The sequence below is a fragment of the Plecotus auritus genome (assembly GCF_963455305.1).
Source record: "Plecotus auritus genome assembly, chromosome: 9".
Classification (NCBI taxonomy): Eukaryota; Metazoa; Chordata; class Mammalia; order Chiroptera; family Vespertilionidae; genus Plecotus; species Plecotus auritus.
The window spans coordinates 26,991,887-27,017,122 of NC_137783.1; the positions used below are offsets into that span (position 1 = coordinate 26,991,887).

A 25,236-nucleotide genomic window follows, 5' to 3' on the forward strand; every position below is an offset into this window, starting at 1 on the left:
AAAAATGGAAGGAGACCAGTCCCCGATGATGTTGTTGGGCTGACAAATGAACTCTCTCAGAGCTGTCCTACTTTGTGACTTCCTGTTTGGGGAGATGATAAATCATTCTCATTGCTAAGGCCATTTTGAGCTGGGCTTTCTGAATTTTTCCCCCCAGATAATGTAACTGGTACTATGTTATAACAAAATTCAGGTGAAGCAGCCTCCAAATTATAAACCCAATGGACAAAAGTACAGAAGTCATAATAAGCGATACTATTATAGAATAGTATTTCCCAAAGGAATAGGCTAGGACACAATTAGCACAAAATGAGTGCTTGGTGCTTAAAGGAAGAACAACTCCAAAAAAGAAGAAATACCCTTGATTTATCAATGTAATTATATAAACTTGAATTATAAGTGTAACACAGAAAAGTAGAAAAACTACTTCCCTTTTCATGTAGTCTGTGCTGATTCAGACATATTTGTAGTCCTGAATTCAATTCCGTAGTCACATTATAAGATTATCCATAGATTCTATTGAAAACAGGGAAGATTCCTGGAGCAATTATTATTTTTTGCTGCCCATAATTGTCTGGTGACCTGATTTTCACCTGGGAAACTGACTACCCCTAATCTTATGCCATTTGTTTTGGGTGGAGAGGATGCTACCCTAGTCTGGGGTACTGGGTAGAAAGGTCATTTTTCCCCTGGCCTGTATGATTGGTTCAGGATGGGTGTGTGAACTAATCAGAGCCAATAAAATGCAATAAGACTTTTTTTCTGGGTCTGTTGAGAGAGAGCAATCATGTTTGAATCAGATTGAACTTCGCAAAATATCTCTGGAGCTGTAGGCAGCCTTAGTTCCATATACCGAACTTGATAATGAAGCCATGTTGATGAATATAGAGATGAGAGTTGGAGGGAACCTAGATTCTGCTGACATCATTTGAGCCCCTGGATCAAAGCATTCCTGGAGCATAACTTCAATTTTTTTATTCACATGATATTACATTTGCCTTTTTGCTTACTCTTGTTTGAGCTCAGGCGTGTGTCATCTCCAATGGAAACGACCTAATTGAATAGAAGATGTGAAATGATCATAAATGTCAGTGTAAATAGTTGTCATATGTTAGTGGAAAGGAATCTATAAAAAGGCACATTTGTATTTGATATAATGTAGAACTTTTAAATACTTGGTGTTGGAGGAGGTCACTGAGAAGATGTGACCACCACTTGACCCGAGGGCTGGACCCCAGTAATCAGAGACTCCCACCCACACCCTTGTCTTTAAAATGTGTGCTCTGTTTGTCTTCCCCACTCCCAGAAACTGCTCCAAGGACATAGTCTTGAGATAATAATATGGTGATGAGACTGTCTCCGTGATTAAACCCAGTTAAGGCCCCCTGTGTGGGTAACTGAACCCAGTTAAGGCCTCTGTATAAACTTCTTAAGATTCTGGCAGGTGGGTGTGGAAATCAACTCATCTTGCAGGCACCCAGGACCAGCCTTGTGAGTAAGTTCCCTTGCTTATTAAACTCATCACCTACTATTGTTAGCTGCCTTTTTCTTCCCTCTCTCCCTGCTTCCTGAGTATGGGACGATTTCAGATTACACCCAGGAAGCTTCTGAGGAGGTTGCGAATACTTGGGACTCTCAGCAGTGTCGCTTCTCTGTCAATGTACAAGTTTAACCAAAAGCAGGGGATGCTCTAAATGGGAATTTCTATATTGAATTAGAATCAGGGCTTCTAAGTTTTTTCAACTATTCTTTCTTTTAAAAAAAATTAATAATTAATTAGTTTACTTTTTATAGCACAGTGGTTAGACATTTATGTAACTTACAAAGTAATCCCCCCCAGTAAGTCTAGTACTCACCTGGTACCATACAGAGCCATTACAATATTATTGACTATATTCCCTATGCGGTTTTTTACATCCCTCATGACTATTTTGTAACTGGCAATTGGTACTTTTTAATGCCTTCACCTTTTCACCCAATCTGGCAACCATCAGTTTGTTCTCTGTATCTATGGGTTTGTTTTTGTTTTGTTTGTTCGTTTATTTTGTTTTTTAGATTCCACATATAAGTAAAATCATATGGTATTTGTCTTTCTCTGTCTGACTTATTTCACTTAGCATAATACTGTCTACTAGTAAGTCCATCCATGTTGCAAATATGCACCCCTATGTTTATTGCAGCATTATTTACAATGGCCAAGGTATTATCAACAAATAAAATAAAAAATATCCTTTATAGCCCTAGCCGGTTTGGCTCAGTGGATGGAGCGTCAGCCTGCGGACTGAAGGGTCCCGGGTTCAATTCTGGTCAAGGGCATGTACCTTGGTTGTGGGCACATCCCCAGTGCAGGGTGTGCAGGAGGCAGCTCTTCGATGTTTCTCTCTCATCGATGTTTCTAACTCTCTATCATTCTCCCTTCCTCTCTGTGAAAAATCAATAAAATGTATTTTTAAAAAAATATATCCTTTATAGACTGAAATGCAAAAGAGATTAAAAGAGAAAAGAAATGAAAAGAAAAAATCATGCAAGAAGATAACTTTCAGAGTAAATTAAAATATAAAACATTTTTAAAAAAAGCTTTTTAGTAGGTATTAGAAATCATTATATGTATTAAAAATCAATATATTTTTTTTTTAATTTAATAAATCTTTATTGTTCAGATTATTACATTTGTTTCTCCTTTTTCCCCCCATAGCTCCCCTCCACCCGGTTCCCACCCCACCCTTTGCCCTTACCTCCACCCACACTGTCCTCATCCATAGGTGTACGATTTTTGTCCAGTCTCTTCTTGCACCCCCCATTCCCCTTTCCCCCTGAGAATTATCAGTCCACTCCCTTTCTATGCCCCTGATTTTATTATATTCACCAGTTTATTCTGTTCCTCAAATTTTTAATTCAATTGATTTTTAGGTTCACTTGTTGATAGATATGTATTTGTTGTTCATATTTTTTTCTCTTTACTTTTTTCTTCTTCCTCCTCTTAAAGAATACCTTTCAGCATTTCATATAATACTGGTTTGGTGGTGATGAACTCCTTTAGCTTTTTCTTATCTGTGAAGCTCTTTAACTGACCTTCCATTCTGAATAATAGCTTTGCTGGGTAGAGTAGTCTTGGTTGTAGGTTCTTGCTGTTCATCACTTTGAATATTTCTTGCCACTCCCTTCTGGCCTGCATAGTTTCTGTTGAGAAATCAGCTGACAGTCGTATGGGTGCTCCCTTGTAGGTAATTAACTGTTTTTCTCTTGCTGCTTTTAATATTCTCTCTTTGTCTTTTGCTCTTGGCATTTTAATTATGATGTGTCTTGGTGTGGTCCTCTTTGGATTCCTTTTGTTTGGGGTTCTGTGCACTTCCTGGACTTGTAAGTCTATTTCTTTCACCAGGTCGGGGAAGTTTTCTGTCATTATTTCTTCCAATAGGTTTTCAGTATCTTGCTCTCTCTCTTCTTCTGGCACCCCCATAATTCTGATGTTGGTACGCTTAAAGTTGTCCCAGAGGCTTCTTACACTATCTTCAACTTTTTGAATTCTTTTTTCTTTTTTTTTGCTTTTCCGGTTGAGTGTTTTTTGCTTCTTTGTATTTCAAATCTTTGACTTGATTCTTGCGTTCCTCTAGTTTGCTGTTGGGTCTCTGTATAATATTTTTTATTTCAGTCAGTGTATGTTTAATTTCTAGTTGGTCCTTTTTCATATCTTCGAGGGTCTCGTTGTATTTATCGGCCTTTTCTAGGATATTCTTTTTTTTTTTTTTAAATCTTTATTCAGATTATTACAATTATTTCTCCTTTTTCCCCCCATAGCTCCCCTCCACCCCTTTCCCACCCCACCTTCTGCCCTTACCTCCCCCCCACTGTCCTCATCCATAGGTGTATGATTTTTGTCCATTCTCTTCATGAACCCCCCCATACCCCTTTCCCCCTGAGAATTATCAGCCCACTCCCTTTCTATGCCCCTGATTCTATTATATTCACCAGATTATTCTGCTCCTCAGGTTTTTAATTCACTTGATTTTTAGGTTGGCTTGTTGATAGATATGTATTTGTTGTTCATAATTTTTTCTCTTTACTTTTTTCTTCTTCCTCTTCTTTAAGAATACCTTTCAGCATTTCATATAGTACTGGTTTGGTGGTGATGAACTCCTTCAGCTTTTTCTTATCTGTGAAGCTCTTTATCTGCCCTTCAATTCTGAATGATAGCTTTGCTGGGTAGAGTAATCTTGGTTGTAGGTTCTTGCTATTCATCACATTGAAAATTTCTTGCCACTCCCATCTGGCCTGCATAGTTTCTGTTGAGAAGTCAGCTGACAGTCGTATGGGTGCTCCCTTGTAGGTAATTAACTGTTTTTCTCTTGCTGCTTTTAATATTCTCTCTTTGTCTTTTGCTCTTGGCATTTTAATTATGATGTGTCTTGGTGTGGTCCTCTTTGGATTCCTTTTGTTTGGGGTTCTGTGCACTTCCTGGACTTGTAAGTCTATTTCTTTCACCAGGTCGGGGAAGTTTTCTGTCATTATTTCTTCCAATAGGTTTTCAGTATCTTGCTCTCTCTCTTCTTCTGGCACCCCCATAATTCTGATGTTGGTACGCTTGAAGTTGTCCCAGAGTCTTCTTACATTATCTTCAACTTTTTGGATTTTTTTTTTTGCTTTTTGCTTTTTCGGTTGAGTGTTTTTTGCTTCTTTGTATTTCAATTCTTTGACTTGATTCTTGTGTTCCTCTATTCTGTTTCTGGGTCTCTGTATAATATTTTTTATTTCAGTCAGTGTATGTTTAATTTCTAGTTGGTCCTTTTTCATATCTTCGAGGGTCTCGTTATATTTATCGGCCTTTTCTAGGATATTCTTAAAAAGTCTTATAACGGTGGTTTTGAATTCTATATCCAGTCGTTTGTTTTCCTCCATTTCTTCCGTTTGTGATCTGATTCTTTGACCCCGCATTTTCACTGAATCCCTAAGTTGGTAAGGTAGATATTTGTGCTAGGTTTCCAATATGGCCCAGTGGGTCTGCTTCCCCAGTTAACCTGAGGTGGACACTCTTGGTGCACCCCTTTGTGGACTGTGTGTACAGCCTTGTTGTAATTAAGTCTTTATTGTTGTTGGTATCACTGGGAAGAATTGACCTCCGGGCCAGTTGGCTGTAAGGATCAGCTGTGTCTATGCTGGGAGAAGCCCGGTGCTGGAGACAGCCTTATAGGATTAGACTTGCCAAATTGCAATAGCCTCTGTGCTCAGCTTGGATGGGGTGGAGTCTCAGTCTTGGCTTCCTGTCAGCCCCGCCCCCGCGCATGTGCGCTTTCAGTCCTCCGCCTTCCCCAGCTCGAGTCTCCGCCTGAGAGTCCAGACTCCCCCCACAAGAGCGTGGGTCCCCAGGGGCTCGCCTGGAACTGGGGTTCACTGCAGTCAGAACTGGGGCTCGGTGCAGTCAGAATCCTCTGACTCCCCTCCACTAGGGAAAGCCTGTGGCAACCCCCGCAGCCTTTGTGCGCACTGGCCCGTGTGCGCCTTCAGACTTCTGCCTTTCCCAGCTCGCGGTCCGAGGCTTCCTTCCCCCTTCCGCCAGAGGAAGTCAGCCAAGCTCTCAGCCGCCCTTCCTCTCTGCGCGCACAAAGCCCCTTTGCCGTACCTCCAATTCTCTGTGAGCTTTTCTCCTTCCTTCTAGTTGTAGAATTTTCACTCAGCCTGCTTTCCTGTGGTTCTGGATGGTGTCCGTTCTGTCTTTTAGTTGTAGTTTTGAAATTGTTGTGCGAGGCAGCAGTTTAGGTGTTTACCTATGCCGCCATCTTGGTTTTTCTCCTAGGATATTCTTGAAGAGCCTTATAACCGTGGTTTTGAATTCTATATCCAGTCGTTTGTTTTCCTCCATTTCTTTCGTTTGTGATCTGTTTCTTCGTCTCCCCATTTTTCACTGCTTTGCTGAGTTGGTAGAGTAGCTTTGTGTGCTAGGTTTCCTATATGGCCCAGTGGGTCGGCCTCCCCAGTTAACCTGAGGTGGACACTCTTGGTGCACCCCTTTGTGGACTGTGTGTACAGCCTTGTTGTAGTTAAGTCTTGATTGTTGTTGGTATCACGGGGAGGAATTGACCTGCAGGCCAGTTGGCTGTGAGGATCAGCTGTGTCTATGCTGGGAGAAGTTCGGTGCTGGAGACAGCCTTATAGGATTAGCCTTGCCAGATTGCAAAAGCCTTTGTGCTCAGCTTGGAAGGGGTGGAGTCTCAGGGCCGGGCAGACAGTCTCGGCTTCCTGTCAGCCCTGCCCTTGGGCGGGTCTCCAGACCTCTGCCTTCCGAGGTTCCCGAGTTTCCTGAGTTTCCGCCTTACAGTCCAGATTTCCCCGGTAAGAGCGTGGGTCCCCAGGGGCTCGCCCGGATCTGCAGTTCAGTGCAGTCAGGAGCCTCTGACTCCCCTCTGCCAGGGATAGCCCGTGGCAACCTCCACAGTCAGTCTTTGTGTGCACTCACGCCTCCAGACCCCTGCCCCTGCCACCGCGGCTCCCGAATCTCCGAGTCTCCCTGTGCCTTTCTCTCTGCCTGACAGTCCAAACTCCCCCTGTATGAGCCTGGGTCCACAGGGTTTCGCCCGGAACTGAGGTTCACTGCAGTCGGAACTGGGGTTCAGTGCAGTCGGGGGCTTCTTTCCCCCTTCCGCCAGAGAAAGCCAGCCAGGCACTCCACCGCCCTTCCTCTCTGTGCGCGCGTGTCTCCGTACCTCTGCTCTTTGCTGCTCCTTCTCCCTGAGATTTCCTTTTTCCTTCTAGTTGTAGAATTTCCACTCAGCTAGCTTTCCTGTGGTTCTGGATGGTGTCCGTTCTATCTTTTAGTTGTAGTTTTGAAATTGTTGTGCGGGGCAGCAGTTTAGGTGCTTACCTATGCCGCCATCTTGGTTTCTCAAAAATCAATATTTTGGAAGACATTGCAACTGAACACTGATGACAAAATTACCATAAATTCATTAAATATCCTCCTAAATTCAGACAGCACTAAAACAAATTCATAAAAACAAAACCCCATAACATAGCACCATAATTCTTATTCTTATCTACTTAATACTTTTAAAAAGCAATTCATCATCAGGTATTTGGCTGGTTATTTATTCTCTTCTTCCATTCTAATCCTTTATTCTCATATCTTTTCACTATTTTTCTTAAAAAAATGTCACTATTCTACTAGTTTGAAATAACATGCAGTAGTAGTAGCCTAGATAGGCCATTAGTTATAGAGTCCATTGACTTAGATGTCTTCCTTTTCTTCTAGGAAACACAACATGTAACCATGAGAATTGGAGATTATTCTTCTCTTCCTTCCCCTTTAGCCATTAAAAACCACTACAACCTGGTCAATGTGGCTCAGTGGTTGAGTGTCGACCCATGAACCAGGAGGGCACATGCCTGGGTTGTGGGCTAGATCCCTAGTAGGAGGCATGTATGAGGCAGCTGATTGATGATTCTTTCTCATCATTGCTATTTCTCCCTCTCCCTTCTTCTCTCTGAAATCAATAAAAACATAAAATAAAGAAAAACACCACAACTTGAGTCCAGAGGCTATTTTTATTCTTTTCTTCCCCTAGTCCCTTTTTATATATCTTTATATTAAGCAAAACTCTTCCAGAATTAAAAATTATAGCTGATAAAACTTACTTTCTACCTGTACAGGAAAAAAAAAAACTATATTCCTCTTATACATGTGTCTACCCAGAAACTCAATCTGCTCTCTGTAAGTTTAATGAAATATGGCATGTATATTTTTCCTTTTATCCCAGAATGACTATGCTAAAAGAACAAGAAGAACAAAAATAATTCTGCCTCATGTTTTCATAGCATTTGAATAATACTAGCTAACATTTAGTGAGCATACAGCATGCCAGGCTTATATGCAACATTGGATTCAGTCTTTACAATCCTATATGGTAGGTATTATCACTGTTTTACAAATGAGAAAATTAAGGATCAGAGAGGTTAACTTACTCTCCCAATATCAAAACTGGGTTTCAAACATGGGTTTTCCTGACTCCAGGGCCTCCTCTTAACCAATACACACTTTTCTACTTACTCATTTACAAAGCACATCCACAGACATGCTCTAGTATAATCCTATTTTCCCATGTATTTTGAGGATATATTGTTAAGTGAAAAACACAATGTGCAAAATAGTATATATAGTATGTTGTGTTATGTGTAAGAAGTGGGAGGTAAGAACATTTATTCCCATTTGCTTGCATTTGTATGAAGAAAAGCTGGAAGAGTACCCACAAGTCTAATAAAAGTGATACATATAAGTAGTGGGGGTAAGGAGGATGAAAACAGGATTTGAAATAAGACTTGTCAATATATACCTTATCATATTTTAAAATTTGAAGTATGTGAAAATATTCTTATTCAATGAATTAAATTTACATTACAAAATTAAAAAAGATAAATGATCAACCTCGATGCATGAAGAGAATGGATTAGGAAGGAGAAGAGTAGATGTGGAGGGCCAATTTAGAGGCTACTGCCGAAATCCATGGAGAGATGATTCTAGAGTGGTGGTAATGGAGACAAGTGGATAGGTTTTAGAGACATTGAGGAGGTGAAATAGGGCTGGGTTAGTAACTGGGAGGGGACTGATGAATGAGAAGGAAGAGTCAAAAGATGACTCCAGGTTTCTGGGCCACACCTGTAGATGAATTCACTGGGTTGGGGAAAGAGGAGTAGGCTCAGTTTGTGGAAATGATGATATGTTTGGACTTGTTGAGATGGTGCCAGACCCGTAGAGAGTGTTTAATAAAAGTCTGTTGAAGTAACGAATGAATAAAATGCTTTAGCGATAGGAGAGTGGAGATGTGAAGAAGGCAGGTGGATTTTTGGGCCTGGAGCCTCATGGAGAAGTATTGGCTGGGAATTCAAATTTTGGGATTTTCAGCCAACAGAGTTTTTTGAAGCACTGGTAATGGGTGAAAACAATAGGGAATATAGAGTTAGGAGAAAAGTGGGGTTGGGACCCAGCCTTGAGGAATTCCAAAACATAAAGGCCACATAGTGGATGATAAGGTAGCAAAGAAGACTGGGCAACAGAGGACAGAGAGGTAGAAAACCTGAACCAAGGAAAAAGTTTCAAAAAGGAGGCGTTGAGTGCAGAGCTATCAAGTATGAAGATGGAGAAATGTCTACTGAATCTAGAGCGGTCATCAGTGACCCCAGCAAAATCTGTCTCAGGCCGCGTCGGGTGGACAGTGGCTTGCAGTGGACTGAGGACCACTTATTTCAGAGAGTACCCCACCGTTTGAAAACTGATGAGCTTCTTCATCTCCTCCTTTGTCTTTGTCCCTTTCCCTCATCCTTGCTAAACCATTTCCAAGTTATGTCCATTCTGTTTCAACAGTATCTTTTGCTCCTGTCGTCTTTTCTCCATTCATACTGTCACTTCATTAATTCAGGTCCAGACAGCTCTCATGCCAATACATTCCACAAACACCTACTCTGTGCTGCTCTGCTCTGCTCTTCTGTGTGTAGGGCATTACTACCCTCTCTTCTTACTGCCTTTCTCAGATACTTTGTGTCACAGCCCTGTTCCTCTCCTATTGGATCAACTCAAGTTGCAGCCTTATTTGCCATTTCCTTTCTGTAAAATGGGGTTCTGAAGGCAGGAAGTCAGCTCTGTTTTTTTGAGTATCTGTCAGGTAGTGGGTTGAGTGAAAGCCTACATCCATGTTCTCATGAGGCAGGCATTCTTTCCCCCTTTCTTAGAGGCAAGGCAGCGAAAACTCGGGGAGGCAGTGTTTTTCAGAGTACTTTAGCTGGTAAAAAGGATGGAGCTGGAATTCAGACCTAACCTGCCTGATGCAGAGATAAAGTTGTTTTCATTTTATCTTGATGTTGAATATCGTCTAGCCACTGTGTGGAGGTGGTACTTCTCTATGCAGCCTGAGATAAAGAAACGTGGGAAACCATGCCACAGATACTTAGAGTGAAGAATGATTAAAAAAAGGCTGGGTAGTCTTTTTCAGAGAGAAGATAAATTAAGAATTAGGAGAAATGAGAAAAAAAACCCAACAACACAAGATTTGAATTGGCGAAAATAGAGGTGGCCTTTTAGAGTTAGCTGCTTGGAATGACGGGGTAGAAGCCAGATTATTGGGAGAAGCAGAAGGAAGTAGGTGGGTAGTAAATAAAAGCAGCTGAGGTAGACGATGTGTTCAATAAATTTGGGGTGCAAAGGGATGAGCACTATGGAAGACTGAGTGGAGCACAACCATCCCTCGATATCCAAGGGGGATTAGTTCCAGGACCCAAGGGATACCAAAATCCATGGATGCTCAAGTTCCTTATATAAAACTAGAGGCCCGATGCATGAAATTTGTGCAAGAGTAGGCCTTCCTTCCCCGGCTTCCAGCACCGGCTTTCCTCTGGCACCCAGGACCCCGGCTTCCCTCCAGCCACTGGCAGGCACCCGGGACCCGGGCTTCCCTGATAGCCCCAGCTTCGTCTGGAAGGACATCTGGTCTAATTAACATATTATGCTTTTATTATTATAGATGGCATATTATTTGTGTATAACCTATGCAATCCTCCTATACTTTGTCACCTTTAGATTACTTCTAATACCTAATACAAAGTAAATGCTATGTAAATAGTTGTTATACTGTATTTTTAGGGAATAATGACATGGGAAAAAAGTCTGTACATGTTCAGTACAGCCACAGCCATCATAGGCCTAACTAGTAGTACACATAAGCAACAACTAACATTTTTTTAGAATATTATTTTTGATCCTCAATTGGTTGAGGGCTGACAGTATAATATGTACACACAGTATACACACATGCATCCATACATACATTTATATAGGTGGAACAGAATAAGAGTTGAGAGAGAGAGAGAGAGAGAGAGAGAGAGAGAGAGAGAGAGAGAGAGAAAGTGAGAGAAAGGAAGAGAAAGAATTAAGAAGTCAGTGCCTAGAGGTAGGAAGAAGCATAGGCCAGTGCTGTTTATGCCATTGCAGGGAGAAAGCTGGTGTTCTATTGAATAAAGGAAACTTCTGCTTGAGATAATGGGGATCTTCCACCTGAAGACACAAGCCAGTCTCAGGTTTTAAGAGAAGCTGAGGTCAAAACACCTGTTCTGGAAGGTAGAGATGAAAGGGCTTTGAGGTCGTGATCACAATGCAGATCTGTACTACAACTTGCTCCCAACCCCAGCTCTGCTCCCTGCTCCCCTCCCCTGCTTTCTTTTTCTTCATTGCACTTATAATTATCTGGCTTATTTTCAAACTTTAGGTTATGATCCATTATTGGGTCATGAAATCAATTTAGTGTATTAAGACGAGCATTTAAAAAATCCGAAGTAGGCCCTGGCTGGTGTGGCTCAGTTGATTGGGCATCAGTCAGTGCACCAAGAGGTTGCTGGTTCAATTCCAGATCAGGGCACATGCCCGGGTTGCCAGTTCAATCCATGATACGGGGCATGCAGGAGGCAGTGTATAGATGCTTCACTCTCACATTGATGTTTCTCTCCCTCTCCCTTCCTCTCTCTCTAAAAAAAAATAAATATTTTTAAAAATCTGAAGTGTAATAGCATACAATAGAAGAGAGTGAATTGCAAGTTATAATGGTAAATATGGTATTGTGAAACTTTTGTTTCAATCTCACATATAAATACTAGAGGCCTGGTGCACAAAATTTGTGCACAGGTAGGGTCCCTAGGCCTGGCTGGCGATCAGGGCCGATTGGGGCCTTCTGGCTGCCAGCTGGGGTCTCCTTTCCCCAGCTGCCCGCCAGGGTCTTCCTTTGTTCCGCGCTGCCCCCTGGTGGTCAGCGCATGTCATAGTGAGCGATCGAACTCCTGGTCTCCTGGTCGAACTCCCTAGGGGACACTTTGCATATTAGCATTTTATATATATAGATATGCATATCTATATTCTTTTTTTTTTTTAGCATATCTATATTCTTATACCTACATATATGTACACACATATATGTATGCCTTCATTTCTTATTTATATACATACATACAAGTATTTGTACTGAGTGACTATGGAAATATATTTTTTATTATGAGAAATATTTATTCTTATTGTCAGAAAGGTTTGTAAAACCCTGTTGTATTTTATGCATTTTTAAAAATCTTCAACTTGATGACATAAAAACCATGCTCATTTTTTTAAAAATCTTCAACTTGATGAGGACATGAAAACCATGCTCATTTCGTTTGTATTTAGCACAGTCCTAGGAAACAGAACTGATATCTGAGATAATGTAAAAATGAATCATGATGATTTTGTTAGGCAAAACTGGAAGCACATTATTAAGATGAAATATATCAAGTATAAGTCAAGTCCTTGTACAAAAAGTGTAAAGTCTTTGTAACTGAATAAGGAGGGCTGCTCTGACGGCAGTATGTGGGATGAAGAACTACAACAATCAATCCTAAATACAAAGCCGTAGGTCTCCAAACCTCCTCAAAAGAAGATCATGGATGGTGGCCCAGGACTCTGTATGTTTCCAAAGCTTCTCGGTCATTCCTATAATCTGACGGTTTTGGGAGGCACCGGTAGAGGCTGGAGATTCACGTGCCGGGAGGGAGGAGATCTCATGGGGGCGGTATTTTAATGTGCAAACATTTTTGAAGCCTAACACTTTAAACACCATTGTATTTCAGAACAATTCTACCCAATTTTTTTACACCCTAAATTATTATTATATAGCAACAAAATTCAAAAGAAGTCATTTAATTACGAACCATTTTCTATTATTTCTATGCAGTCAGAATGGAAGATAGGCAGCAGAGGTAATTTGCTCTCTAATCCCTCTCTCTATAGATTATAACTCCCCAGTACTCTTTTTTTTTCCAAACCCCTACTTTAATGGAACTCCTAATGTGAGTTACATACATTCCTCAATTATATAATACTTTAGTATATAATACCTTTGTCTGTGAGATTTACTGTATTTTAGCATTTGTATGCATTTTAAAGTTAAACTCTTAAGGCTTGATAGACACCCCACTTTTTAATTAACAGTGAACATAAAATGTTAGTGTGACAAATATTAACCATGCATAATAGGGAATATTCATAATCAATGTAGATTGCTTCCCCTACCTCTCCCTCAAAGGTAAGATTTATGCTATACAAGACTTGGGAGAATGAATGTATAATTTGGACATCACTTCCCTGAATACCAGTATTACTTTATACTAGTATAGTAATTATGGGATTTTAAATGCCAGTGAGTTCTGTTTCCTTTGTGTGAATTTATGAATGTAATAAAACACTTTCAGAAAGCTAATCAAATAAAACAATCTACTTTTTAATTATCAGCTTTTTACAGATTTTATGAACCAGATAATCTCTGTTGCCAAAATCACTCCAGTGACTTAGGAATCACAGAATCCTCTTAAATCTTTTATTTTGCTTTTAGAATTAAAGTGGTGTTACTATTATTATTTTTACACTTTACATGCTCATTGTAAAGAAAATAAGCTATTAAATAAAGTACAAAGAAAAAATTTAGAAGTATTCAAATCTCTACAACTCAGATAAAATTGCTATTAATATTTTGCTAGGTATTTTTCTAGACATCTCATGATACTGCCCCCCTCTCAGACAAACACCTAGTTTTGCATAAAAAAATTAATATATGAAACTATTATTTGTATTTTTGTGCTAGACATTGTTCCCTATCCACTTTTTTTGTTTTTTTCATATCAGTAAATCGATATGTAGGCCATAGGTTACATGCCATATATTTATAAAATCTCACAACTGGGTAGCAATTGAGGTAAAAATAAAACTGGCTTATTTTTCTCCTTATTCAAATATAAATCCCAGACTATCAGACAGAGAAGTTAAGAAAAAAATCCCATTTAAAATTTCATCAAAAAGAATAAAATACCTAGGACTAAATTTAACCAAGGAAATAAAATACCTGTACTCTGAAAACTATTAGACATTGATTAAAGAAATTGAAGAAGAGATAAATAAATGGACTGGAAGAATTAAGATTGTTAAAATGTGTATACTACCCAAAGCAATCTACAGATTTAATGCAGTCCCTATTAAAGTATTAATGGCATTTTTCATAGAACTAGGGCAAATAATTCTAAAATTGAATGAAATTACAAAGACCCCAAATAGCCACAGCAATCTTAAAAAGAAGAATCAAGTTGGAGGAATCATGCTCCCTGATTTCAAACTATGCTACAAAGTGGCAGTAATCAAAACAATATGGGACTGGCACAAAAACAGACACACAGAAACAGAATAGAGAGCCCAGAAATAAACCCACACTTATATGGTCAATTAATCACGACAAAGAAGGCAAGAATACACAATGGGGAAAAGACAGTCTCTTCAGTAAATGGTGTTGGGAAAACTGGACAGATACATGCAAAAAAATAAATAAATAAAATAAACCTAGACTTCTTTCTTTCCACAGATACAAAAATAAACTCAAAATGGATTAAAAACTTATAAGACCTGAAACCATAAACCCCCCAAAAGAAAACATAGGCAGTAAATTCTTTGATATTAGTCTTAGCAATATTTTTTGGCTATATCTCCCTAGGCAAAGGCAACAAAAGCAAAAATAAACAAATGGGACTACATCAAACTAAAAAGATTTTGCACAGTGAAGGAAACCATTAACAAGACAAAAAGGCAACAACTGAAGGCAGAAGATATTTGCAAATGATACGTAATCAGAGGTTAATATCTATAACATATAAAGAACTCATATAAAAATAATAAAGAACTCATACAACTCAACATCAAAAAATAATCCCATTGCCCTAGCTGGTTTGGCTCAGTGAATAGAGCTCAGCCTGTGGACTGAAGAGTCCTGGGTTTGATTCCCAGTCAGGCCACATGCCCGGGTTGCAGACTCAATCCCCAGTGTGGGGTGTGCAGGAGGCAGTCATAGTCAATGATTCTCTCTCATCATTGATGTTTCTTTCTATCTCTCTCTCTCCCTTCCTTTCTGAAATCAATAAAAAATAATAAAAATTTAAAAAAATAATAACCCCATTAACAAATGGGCAGAAGAGCTGAATAGACATTTCTCCAAAGAAGACATACAGATGGCCAACAGACAAATGAAAAGATGCTCAACATTAGTAATCATCAGGAAAATGCAAATCCAAACCACAATGAGATATCATCTCACAATAGTCAAAATGGCTATTATCAAAAAGACAATAAATAATAAGCATTGGCAAGGAAGTAAAGAAAAATGAACCCTCATGCACTTTTGGTGGGATTATAAACTAGTGTAGCCACTACAGGAAACAGTATGGTGATTCCTCAAAAAATCAAAAATAGAACTACCATATGAAGCAAGAATTTCACTTCTGGGTATTTATCTGAAAAAAAAAAAAAAAAAACACACAAAAGCAATAATTTGAAAAGACATATGCTCTCCTATGTTCATCTCAGCATTGCTTGCAATAGCCAAATTATGTATGTATAAATATACATATATATGTGTGTATGTGCATATATATGTGTGTGTATGTGTGTGTATACATACAGTTGTGAGATTTCATGAATATACAGTCTTTTACTACTAATTCAATGACTCATCCTATATAATAAAAGGCTAATATGCAAATTGACCAAATGGCAGAATGACTGGTTGCTGTGATGCGCACTGACCACCAGGGGCAGACACTCAACGCAGGAGCTGCCTCCTGGTGGTCAGTGGGCTTCCACAGGGGGAGCGCCCCTCAGCCAGAAGCCTGGCTCACTGCTGGCGAGCACAGTGGTGGTGGTGGCAGCACTAAGAACCCCTTGGGGGATGTCTGCTTGCCGGCTTAGGCCCACTCCGCTGTGAGAGGGTGCAGGCCGGGCTGAGAGACCACCCTCCCCCCCAGTGCATGAATGTCATGCACTGGGCCTCTAGTCTTCATATAATAAATTTTTTTTATATATTTGAATCTATTTCTGGGATCTATTTTGTTCCATTGATCTATCTGTCTGTTTTTGAATAATTTTTTTAAAATATATTTTATTGATTTTTTACAGAGAGGAAGGAAGAGGGATAGAGAGTTAGAAACATCGATGAGAGAGAAACATCGATCAGCTGCCTCTTGCACACCCCCTACTGGGGATGTGCCCGCAGCCAAGTTACGTGCCCTTGACCGGAATCGAACCTGGGACCTTTCAGTCCACAGGCTGACGCTCTATCCACTGAGCCAAACCGGTTTTGGCTGTTTTTGAATAATTTTTATTGAGATTTTATTTCTGTGGCTTTATACTATTTATAGAATAAATATTCTTTCATTTTAATTCATTTTCATGTTTTCTATTTTTGCACATTTACTTGATGAACTTAAAAATCCTTTGGTCAAGTAACAAAAGCCCTGCTAGGCTTTTCAACCAAGTTGTATAATATTTTTAGATTAATTGAGGGGAAATTGGCACTTTTTATAATACTGGGTTTTCTTATTTTAAAAAAGTCACCCCCCCTCACTCCCTCCCAGATTCAAGCATTCTCTCAGGTTTTTTTGGTAGCATTTTATGTTTGCTTCTTTAGGCCATGGGCATTTTGATGTGAATGGAATGATTTCCTTCTATAATATTTGTAAATTGTTAATTAGAAAAACTACTGACTTTTGTTTATTTATTTTATTTCCAGACAATTTAATGAGCACTTTTTTTTTTTTTCTCTAATCATCTTTTGGTTGATTTTAGCTTTCAAAAGTCTCACCAAGTGGTACCCAGGAAGCAAATGAAGTAAATATAACTTCCTTACTGTAGGGCATGACTTGAGACCACTAGAGAGTGGGGCATAAAATAGGAGAGTTTATGGAATATAATTTGTACATTTAGGAAAGACCAAATATGGGCCAATCTTACATCACTGAAATTTAATATGTCAGACTAAGTATATTAGAATGAATAAGCATGCTGTCCTTGTTAGGTTATTTAATATTCTTAGATGTCTTTGATACTCAAAGAATCTCTCAGGATTAATCTTTGTGAATTCTGTATAATTTATGTGAACTGCAGAAAGGATGGATTTAATTAAGTCTGTAGATACTGGTTCCTGTTTGAGTAAGTGGAGGATGGAAAGGAAAACTGGAGTTACCAGGTTGTGATTTCTAGGCTTGCTCATTTTTTTTTTTTTTTTTTTTTGGTATAACCTCACAAATGAAATATAACTTATTTGTTGTGTGTAATCTTACTTCCTCTTTCCAAAATGTGCCTATTGTTGCTCTAACCTCCCACCATCCCAATCCCTAGGTAAGTAGGTGAAAGATGGTCTGGTCGGACATTGCCATCTTGTGGCTACCTGCAGAACTGTATGAATTAATCTCCTGGTGAACCGCCAGTCTGGATTGGTATCCTGGAAGCCAGATCCAGGCTTGGGAACAAGCAGTTTATGCCTGAAGCAACAGGCAAAGAGAGAAGATAACACAAGTCTAAGTCCTGGCAAAGGCTACCTGCGGAAGCTGGGAAATAAGGAAGGAGCCAGAAAGGTTGTATCCCCAGGAGTTGATAGACAGCAAGGACCAGGTCCAAAGAGAGACATTTGCAAAGGATTTCCAACTGGAGAGAGAGAGCTCCAGAACCAAAGCAAAGAAAGGGAACCCTTTTTTTTTCTCCCTTAACAGACTATCTGCATTCAGTCTTTGGGCAGAGATCAGCTTAATTGTGGATTTCCAGAAATTTCTAACACCTTTCTTCGGGGTTTCCTCATTTACTCTTTTTTTAAAATTATTATTTTCTTAAAAATTTCTCCATTGTTTAAAACTCAGGTAATATCAGATAATTCCACATAAGGCACAGTCTACTTCACATCTTCCTTCTCTTTCTCTCTCTTTTCCCTTTCCCTTTCCCTCTCCCTGCTACCTCCTTTCTCCTTCCTTTTCAGCTCTTATTCTTGCACTCCAGGAAAACCTCTCCCTTTCCCATCATTCTATTTGAGAGCCAAAATGTAATCTTAATTACAGCTGATAAACCTAGGGATAATGCATGTGGGTCAGCTTTGCCAAGGAAAAGGGAAGGCAGAGGTTGTGAAATGAAGAACAGGTGCTACTAACACCTGGATCCTTGGAAGGGATGAGGAGTTCTGCCGGGGTTCTTGTCCCAGCCTTACAAAGCGTTCAGCATTCTGGAGAAAGGGGCTGTGCGTAGATTCAGGAAGGAGTCCGGAGACGAAAGATAATTTTGAAAGGCATTGGAGGTCAGAGGAGCTTCAGCTAAAGGAACTGAAGACTCTCCCTTGTCTAAGGACCCCATGCTTTTATTAAACACAATTTGTCTCAAGGCAAGGTGGAAATATACACTTCAAAGGGTAAGGTATCAAAGGGTAGAATACAGAAGCATTATCAGTTTGGGGAATAGCCTACAGCTGTTCAGGTGTTTGGCCAACAGGTGGCAATAAATTGCCCTGAGCTGTCTGGCAGCAAACAATCCTATTCAGGTTTGGGGGAAGTGCCGTTTAGCCGTTTCCAACAGGTAAACTACATATGTGTGGCTCACCCTTGTTGAGCCCCCCAAGCTTCACCAACCTTTTGGTAAAACCCTTGTAATTATTACATGCTGGAATTGGTTCTCGGCAGAGTTCCTTCACCATCACCACCAGACTCGGTCCTCCCGTTCAACCCTCCATGGTTTCCCCAGGTGCCATGTGCCTGCTTTCAAGATTTTGTGTGTGTTTTATTCACTGCTGTATCCCCAACCTTTAAAACAGCACCTGGCACATAGAAGGAGCTCTATGAATATTTATTGAAAGAATGGAGAAGCCAGTCTGGTTTATTTCTTTTTACTGTATATTTCAATTTTGCCCTGTAAGTGTTGCAGTGATGCTCATTTTCATTGTGAGAGGATGATTTTTGACTTTTGTAGGGGAGTTTAAACTTATGTAACATGGAGGATATTTCTAGCACAAATATAATTATTTTAAAAATTTCAACCTACCAACTGACAGACATTCTGAAAATAACCTGTTGGGAAGCTGGGGACTCTCTGTACCTTTTGTTTTCATGTTTTAAGAGTGTATCTTTTACATATATAAATGAAGTGAAAAAACAAACCAGCAAAATGACCAGCTTTCACCTGTCTTGACTTCTTAAGTGCTCTTTGCATCTTTCCCAAAATAGAAGCCAAGACTGTTAAATACAGCAGAGAAAACAAATTCAGAAAGATGAACATGACTAAGCATTTGGCAAATGTCTCACTGTATATGTTTTCTGTTTGCTGATAAATCCTTGGTAACAGAGACAGAGAAATATATTTATTCTCTGTGTAGAATTAAGCCCAGAAAAAATGTTGGGTTTACCTAATATTTTTCAGAATTGTGCTCTTTCTCATGAGCCTTCTCAAGAGAGGAGAGATGAGGCAGGCTGTTTTTATTTTATAAATTGTTCCTCTGACATTACTCTTACGTGAGAATTTTCTGGGGTTAGAAGAGTGATCACTTGCTACTTTGCATTCCAAAACCTTAGGATTTTATAAAGATCTCACACATCTCTGTAATCTTAAAGAATTTCTTTCGCTTCAGTACAAAGGAGCAGTTAAAATGAGTTAAAAGCTAGCCTGAAATAAGACAGCCGAGCAGTGGGTGTAAAACATCAGAGTGTGGTAGACCTTGCTTAATTCGTGAGGATGTGTCACAACATCCTACATCAGGCTTGACATTTTGTTCCTGGCAGACTTTGGTGGGAGTGGTCATGGGAGGAGGGGGGATGTTTCATCTTCAGTTCATTGACTATTTGGAGGACAAGAAGCTCAAGGGATGAAAGCATGGAGTAGCAATTACAGGCAGAGGGATCTTAGACTGAATCTTGGCAATGCCTGTTGCTAATTGTGTGGCCTGGAATAAACTAGGTAACATCTCTAACATCTCAGAGCCTTAGTTTACCTTTCTGCAAAATGGGAATAATGATGCCTAGCTAGGAGGGCTGTCGTGAGTTACGGAGCTGCTAGGCCTAAAGCCTAGCATCTCGCTCGTGGTACTTCCTAGTCCAGGACATGTTGTCCCTGTGGTCACACGGTCTCTCTCCGCTTCGTTCCTAGGTATCTTGGGATCACCAGGCCGCTCACGTACCCTGTGCGGCAGAATGGGAAATGCATGGCCAAGATGATCCTCTCCGTCTGGCTTCTCTCCGCCTCCATCACTTTACCCCCGCTCTTCGGATGGGCGCAGAACGTCAACGACGACAAGGTGTGCCTCATCAGCCAGGATTTCGGCTACACGATTTACTCCACCGCAGTGGCGTTTTACATCCCCATGTCGGTCATGCTCTTCATGTACTACCAGATTTACAAGGCCGCCCGCAAGAGCGCCGCCAAACACAAGTTCCCCGGCTTCCCGCGCCACCCGGAGCCCGACAGCATCATCTCCCTGAACGGCATGGTGAAGCTGCAGAAGGAGGTGGAGGAGTGCGCCAACCTTTCGAGACTCCTCAAACACGAGAGGAAAAACATCTCCATCTTTAAGAGGGAGCAGAAAGCAGCCACCACCCTGGGGATCATCGTCGGGGCCTTCACCGTGTGCTGGCTGCCCTTCTTCCTCCTCTCGACCGCCAGGCCCTTCATCTGCGGCACCTCCTGCAGCTGCATCCCGCTGTGGGTGGAGAGGACATTTCTGTGGCTGGGCTATGCAAACTCTCTCATTAACCCTTTTATATATGCCTTCTTCAACCGGGACCTGCGGACCACCTACCGCAGCCTGCTCCAGTGCCAGTACCGGAATATCAACCGCAAGCTCTCGGCTGCGGGCATGCACGAGGCCCTGAAGCTCGCGGAGAGGCCCGACAGAGCCGAGTTTGTGCTGTAAGGTCATTTATCACTATTTTCCTTTGTCTCCCCAGCCTTTTTATGGAGCTTCTTTATATATAGATAGTTGATAGTGTTACAGATATCTCCCATTTTTCCCCTTCCCCCCCACCCCTATTTATCCCACCCAGATCTTTACTACCCTATTGCTAAACATGTAAGTATATAAGTTCTTTGGTTTATCTCTTCTCCTCTCCTCAACCCCACATCGAGGTATGTCAATCTGTTCCATGCCTCCATGCTCCGGGTCTTATTTTGTTGGTCAATTTATTCTGTTCATTAGATTCCACAGATAAGTGAGATCATGTGATATTTGTCTTTCTCTGTTTGGCTTATTTCACTTAGCGTAATATTTTCCAGATCCATCCATGCTGGAGCTTCTGGAAGCATAGCTCAGAAAGCTTCCTGAATCAGTAGCTAGCTGCTAGCTTATTTTCTAAGCTAAGCAAATCAGATTGGAATTCAGAATTCTATAAATTCCAGTCCTCTACCAACAGAATTCTGAAAGTTGTAGATAGGTACTTAGTTGGTTTGGAAGATGAGACTGATTTGCTGGTGAACTGCCATTGATATGCTTGATGACAAGGATGGTGCTGTTTCTCTTCCTGTCTCCATTAATACCATCCAAATTATGTCCTTACATCTTCAGAAATTATCGTTTTCATTGCTCTTACTCTTACATCCAGTACAACTTTTTTGATGACCTCATCCTTTACTGATGAATAAAGGAAGAAGATTCACACAGGCTAAAAGCTTGTTTTTAGGAAGTGTGGCCAGTCTTAAGAATTGAGAACTGATAGAGGGTGGTTGAGTTTGTCTAGGGCAGTGGTCACCAACCTTTCAGACCTCACAGAACACCAGTGGTCTGTGGATCACCGGTTGGCGACCACTGCTCCAAAAGTTTCCTTAAACTAGCAGCCATCAACCTTTCGGACCTCACAGACCACCGGTTGGTGACCGCTGGTCTAGGGGGCGTTAGTGACTTTGCAGGAAGCAATTGCATAGGGAGTTGGGATCTGAAAAGGATTGCAAAGGGCCAGTGGTGATAAGCAAATGGACCCTTTCCGTGTAACCCACATGTTAATGAATTTGTCACTGTAAAGAAGGTAGGAGACAGTGTTATAATTAGAGTTGTCAGCAGGTCAAATGAAGATTTTGCTTTAAATTAGAGATGGAGGAGACATCTTCATGTTTGAAAGTTGAGGGGAAAGACACTGGAATGAGGAGATGGAAGATGTTGGTGACAGAGAAAGGGGATTCGTTGATCCTGCGAGAGGAGGACATGTTGTTCCTCACTAACTTGGCAAGAAGGAATAGACCAGAGAACTGTGGGCCACTGGAGCTAAGAGGGACCTTCCTAGTCATCAGTCATCTTGTCCACGCCCTTCATGTGACAGAACAGGTGACTGATCTCCCACAGTGAGCTTGTAGCTCCACTAGGTGTAACCCACATCATCTGAATCTTACTTCTATCTACTTTTCATGTATCAGACTCTTTTATGTGTGATAAAGGTGGCTATCTCAGGGGACTGCCCTGCTCGAGGTGCCCTCACGGTTTACAATAGGAACCAGAGACTCCAAACCTGGGATGCTCTCCCAGATGACTGAAAGCTTCTATCTAGGAAGTCATCCTGTTATCTTTCTTCACTAGAATGCAGCAGACAGAAAATCCCCTAATACAGTGGTTGGCAAACTGCGGCTCGCGAGCCACATGTGTCTCGTGAGCTGCGGTTTGATGCTCTGTTGACTAATGAGTTTGCCAACCACTGCCCTAATAGAGATGAGGGAAATCAGATATCATAATTTCTTGTCCTAGGAACTCAAAGTTATAAGCCTACAAACATGCTAATTCTTGAACCTGGGTGTAGCTTCACAGGTGTTTATTTTCACATCTATTATATATACTCCTTTGTACATGTGAAATTGTTCACAATAAAAAAAAGTTAAACACATTTTTTTTAAGAATGCAATTTTGAATTCTAGAATATGACCAACCTATCTCCCCAGGGATCTCTCCAGGACTCGAAGATTCTTATTGAATTGACCACTAATGTCTGCTCACCAGATTCTAAATTCCTTCAGGGAAGGAGCTATGTCATAGTCAGATCTAGTACAATACCTGACACATAATACATAATCAATAAGAGTAATAATGGCTAACAATTATTGAACACCTATCACATGCTGTCCACCATTCTACCTGTAAAGTAGGTGCTTCTAGCATCCCCAATTTTCAGAAGAATAACTGAGGCTCAAGGACACAAAGTAACTCACCAAAGGTCACATATGCCCTAAATGGTAGATATGGTATGAATCACCCCAGTGCACATGCTGTTAGCTATTATGCAACACTATTTGTCAAATGATTTCAGTCTGCAGTCAGGGAAGAGCTGTTGAGTATTTTTGAGCTGGGGATTGTAGCCATCACCTCTCTAAGAAGACCATTGGGAAAACCTGTTAATAAAAGTAAAGTAAGTTGGGAGGATACTTTCTTAACAGAGTCTTTGCAGTTTCTCAGATGGAGAAAGTAAGGCTATGATAGAGTCTTAGGGCTTGGGCTAGGAGATGTTAAGGTGGGGAACTGGTGAGGACTGGACAGAGTTTATGACATAATAGCTTTGGATTGGTGGGTGCAGCTAAGCGAAGGCCTTGAAGCCAGTACTAATGAGCAAACTATTAGTTTTTGATAAGTAAGCTGTATAGATTAATATGAAGCCTTATCTTTTGGAAGCAACTCCTTTCTGGGACAAGTAGTTGGATGATTTGCCTCCCCCAGGGTTGTTTAGCGCAGGAACAGGGAAGTCTGTTGATTTCGGTTCTCAGGAGTAACATGCTGAGACGTGTGTTTGAGGAAAGTCTCTGGCAGCAGTGCGAAAGGCTGGTGGCAAGGGTCCAGTTAAGTAGCCAGTGTAGAAACTAGGAAAAAAACAAAGGCGGTCCTAAACTAGAAAACACCACTGCGTTTGTATGCCTCCTACACAGCCAAAGAACTTGGGAATAGCGATGATTGTAGCTAATGATTCCCACATAACTCAGCCCACAAAATGCTAATTTTTCAAATGTCACACAATAGGTTTTCCAGTTTAAAATAATAGTAACCCACATTTATTGAAGACTCACTCTCAGGCACGATGCTGAGACTCTATGTGAAATATAAAACTTAATCCTTAAAACTGTATAAGAGGTTGGTTTTCTTCATCTCTGTTCTGCAGATGACAAAACCATGTAAATTTCTCTTATAGATGTTTCTATGTCTCTCTTCCTCTTCCTTCTTCATCTAAAATAAATAAAAACATTTTTTAAAAAAAGTATGTTAAAAATTCCATAGCGGGCAGCTTTTTCATCTGTCCCAATGTGAGCATGCTCCTTTTTAAATTCTTATTTATAATTGTGCCACGCACTGAGGAGGACATGGGAAATCCATGCTGTCTTTCCTGTCTTAATACATATATTTCTGTTGGACAGACTGTACATAAACACACACACACACACACGTTTTTGTAATAAGAACAAAGGAAAGATGGAGACAGGAAAAGCTATAGGATTCAAAGGAAGGGATAATGACTCAGAGTTGACCCAACCCTTATCAGGGAAGACTTGCTGAAGGCTATGGGCTGGAGTATGCCTGTGAAGGTGGTCAAAGCATTTATAACTCCAGGAGAGTAGAAATGGCTTTCCAGGTGAAGGGGACATTTCGTGTAGAGGCACCAGTGTGGGACCTTATGCAAAGGATGGTCTGGCTGAAGTTAAGTATTAGTGTGGAGAAAGATTTGGAGATCACAGTGGAAAGCTAGAATAAAATTATATTTTGAAGTGTCTTCCACTCCAGTCCCAAGAACTTTGGATTTTATTGTAGATAAGTGGTTCTCAACCAGGGGTAATTTTGTCCCCAGGGGATATTTGAAAATATCTGGAGACATTTTTGGTTGTTATACCTAGATAAGGGGAATACCTACTGATATCAATCTAGTGGGAAGATGCCAAGGATGCTGCTAACTATCCTGTAATACACAGGCAGCCCCCCCTACAAAGACTTACTCAGCCCCAAATGTCTGCAATGCTGAAGTTGAGAAATCCTAGTGTGGACAATAGTCATCCATTGATGGGATCTCTGCAAGCAGGAGACCGGAGTCATCAAAGCAGTGAAGACTGATTCAGTGACACCATATGGGATGAATCAGAAGGTAGAAGCTGGCAGTAAAGAGTCTTTTCAATGGCTTGTTTTCTCTAGAAATATCTGAGGGCCTACCATGTACAAGGCCCGGTGCCAGGCATGGCGGGGGATGGAAAGATGAATAAGTGACAGTTCTTGCCTCTAGAATGTCATGGTTCAGTGAGTGGGATGTGTTGTGGTGATAGATTAAAAGACTGGTGATCAGAATACCCCACACAATCCATGCTCTGCACCGTTGCATTCAAGTCAACACCAGGAAGATGACCCCAAACAACTAGTAACTAACTCTACTTGAGTCTCTGGAAGGATGAAGTGG

General features: G+C 40.7%; 1 protein-coding gene across 4 annotated transcripts in view; it reads left to right on the top strand.

Annotated features, from left to right (window-relative positions):
• The window catches only part of HTR7 (5-hydroxytryptamine receptor 7), an 80,011-nt gene that overhangs the window by 50,476 nt on the left and 4,299 nt on the right, over positions 1-25,236 (top strand). For 3 of the 4 annotated variants that reach the window (XM_080640058.1, XM_080640061.1, XM_080640060.1), the window contains one exon: positions 19,985-20,743. In XM_080640058.1, coding sequence (XP_080496184.1) covers positions 19,985-20,743 — 759 coding nt within the window. Of the gene's footprint in view, positions 1-19,984; positions 20,749-25,236 lie in introns of all 4 variants that reach the window. The other variant, XM_080640059.1, reaches the window with a different exon arrangement.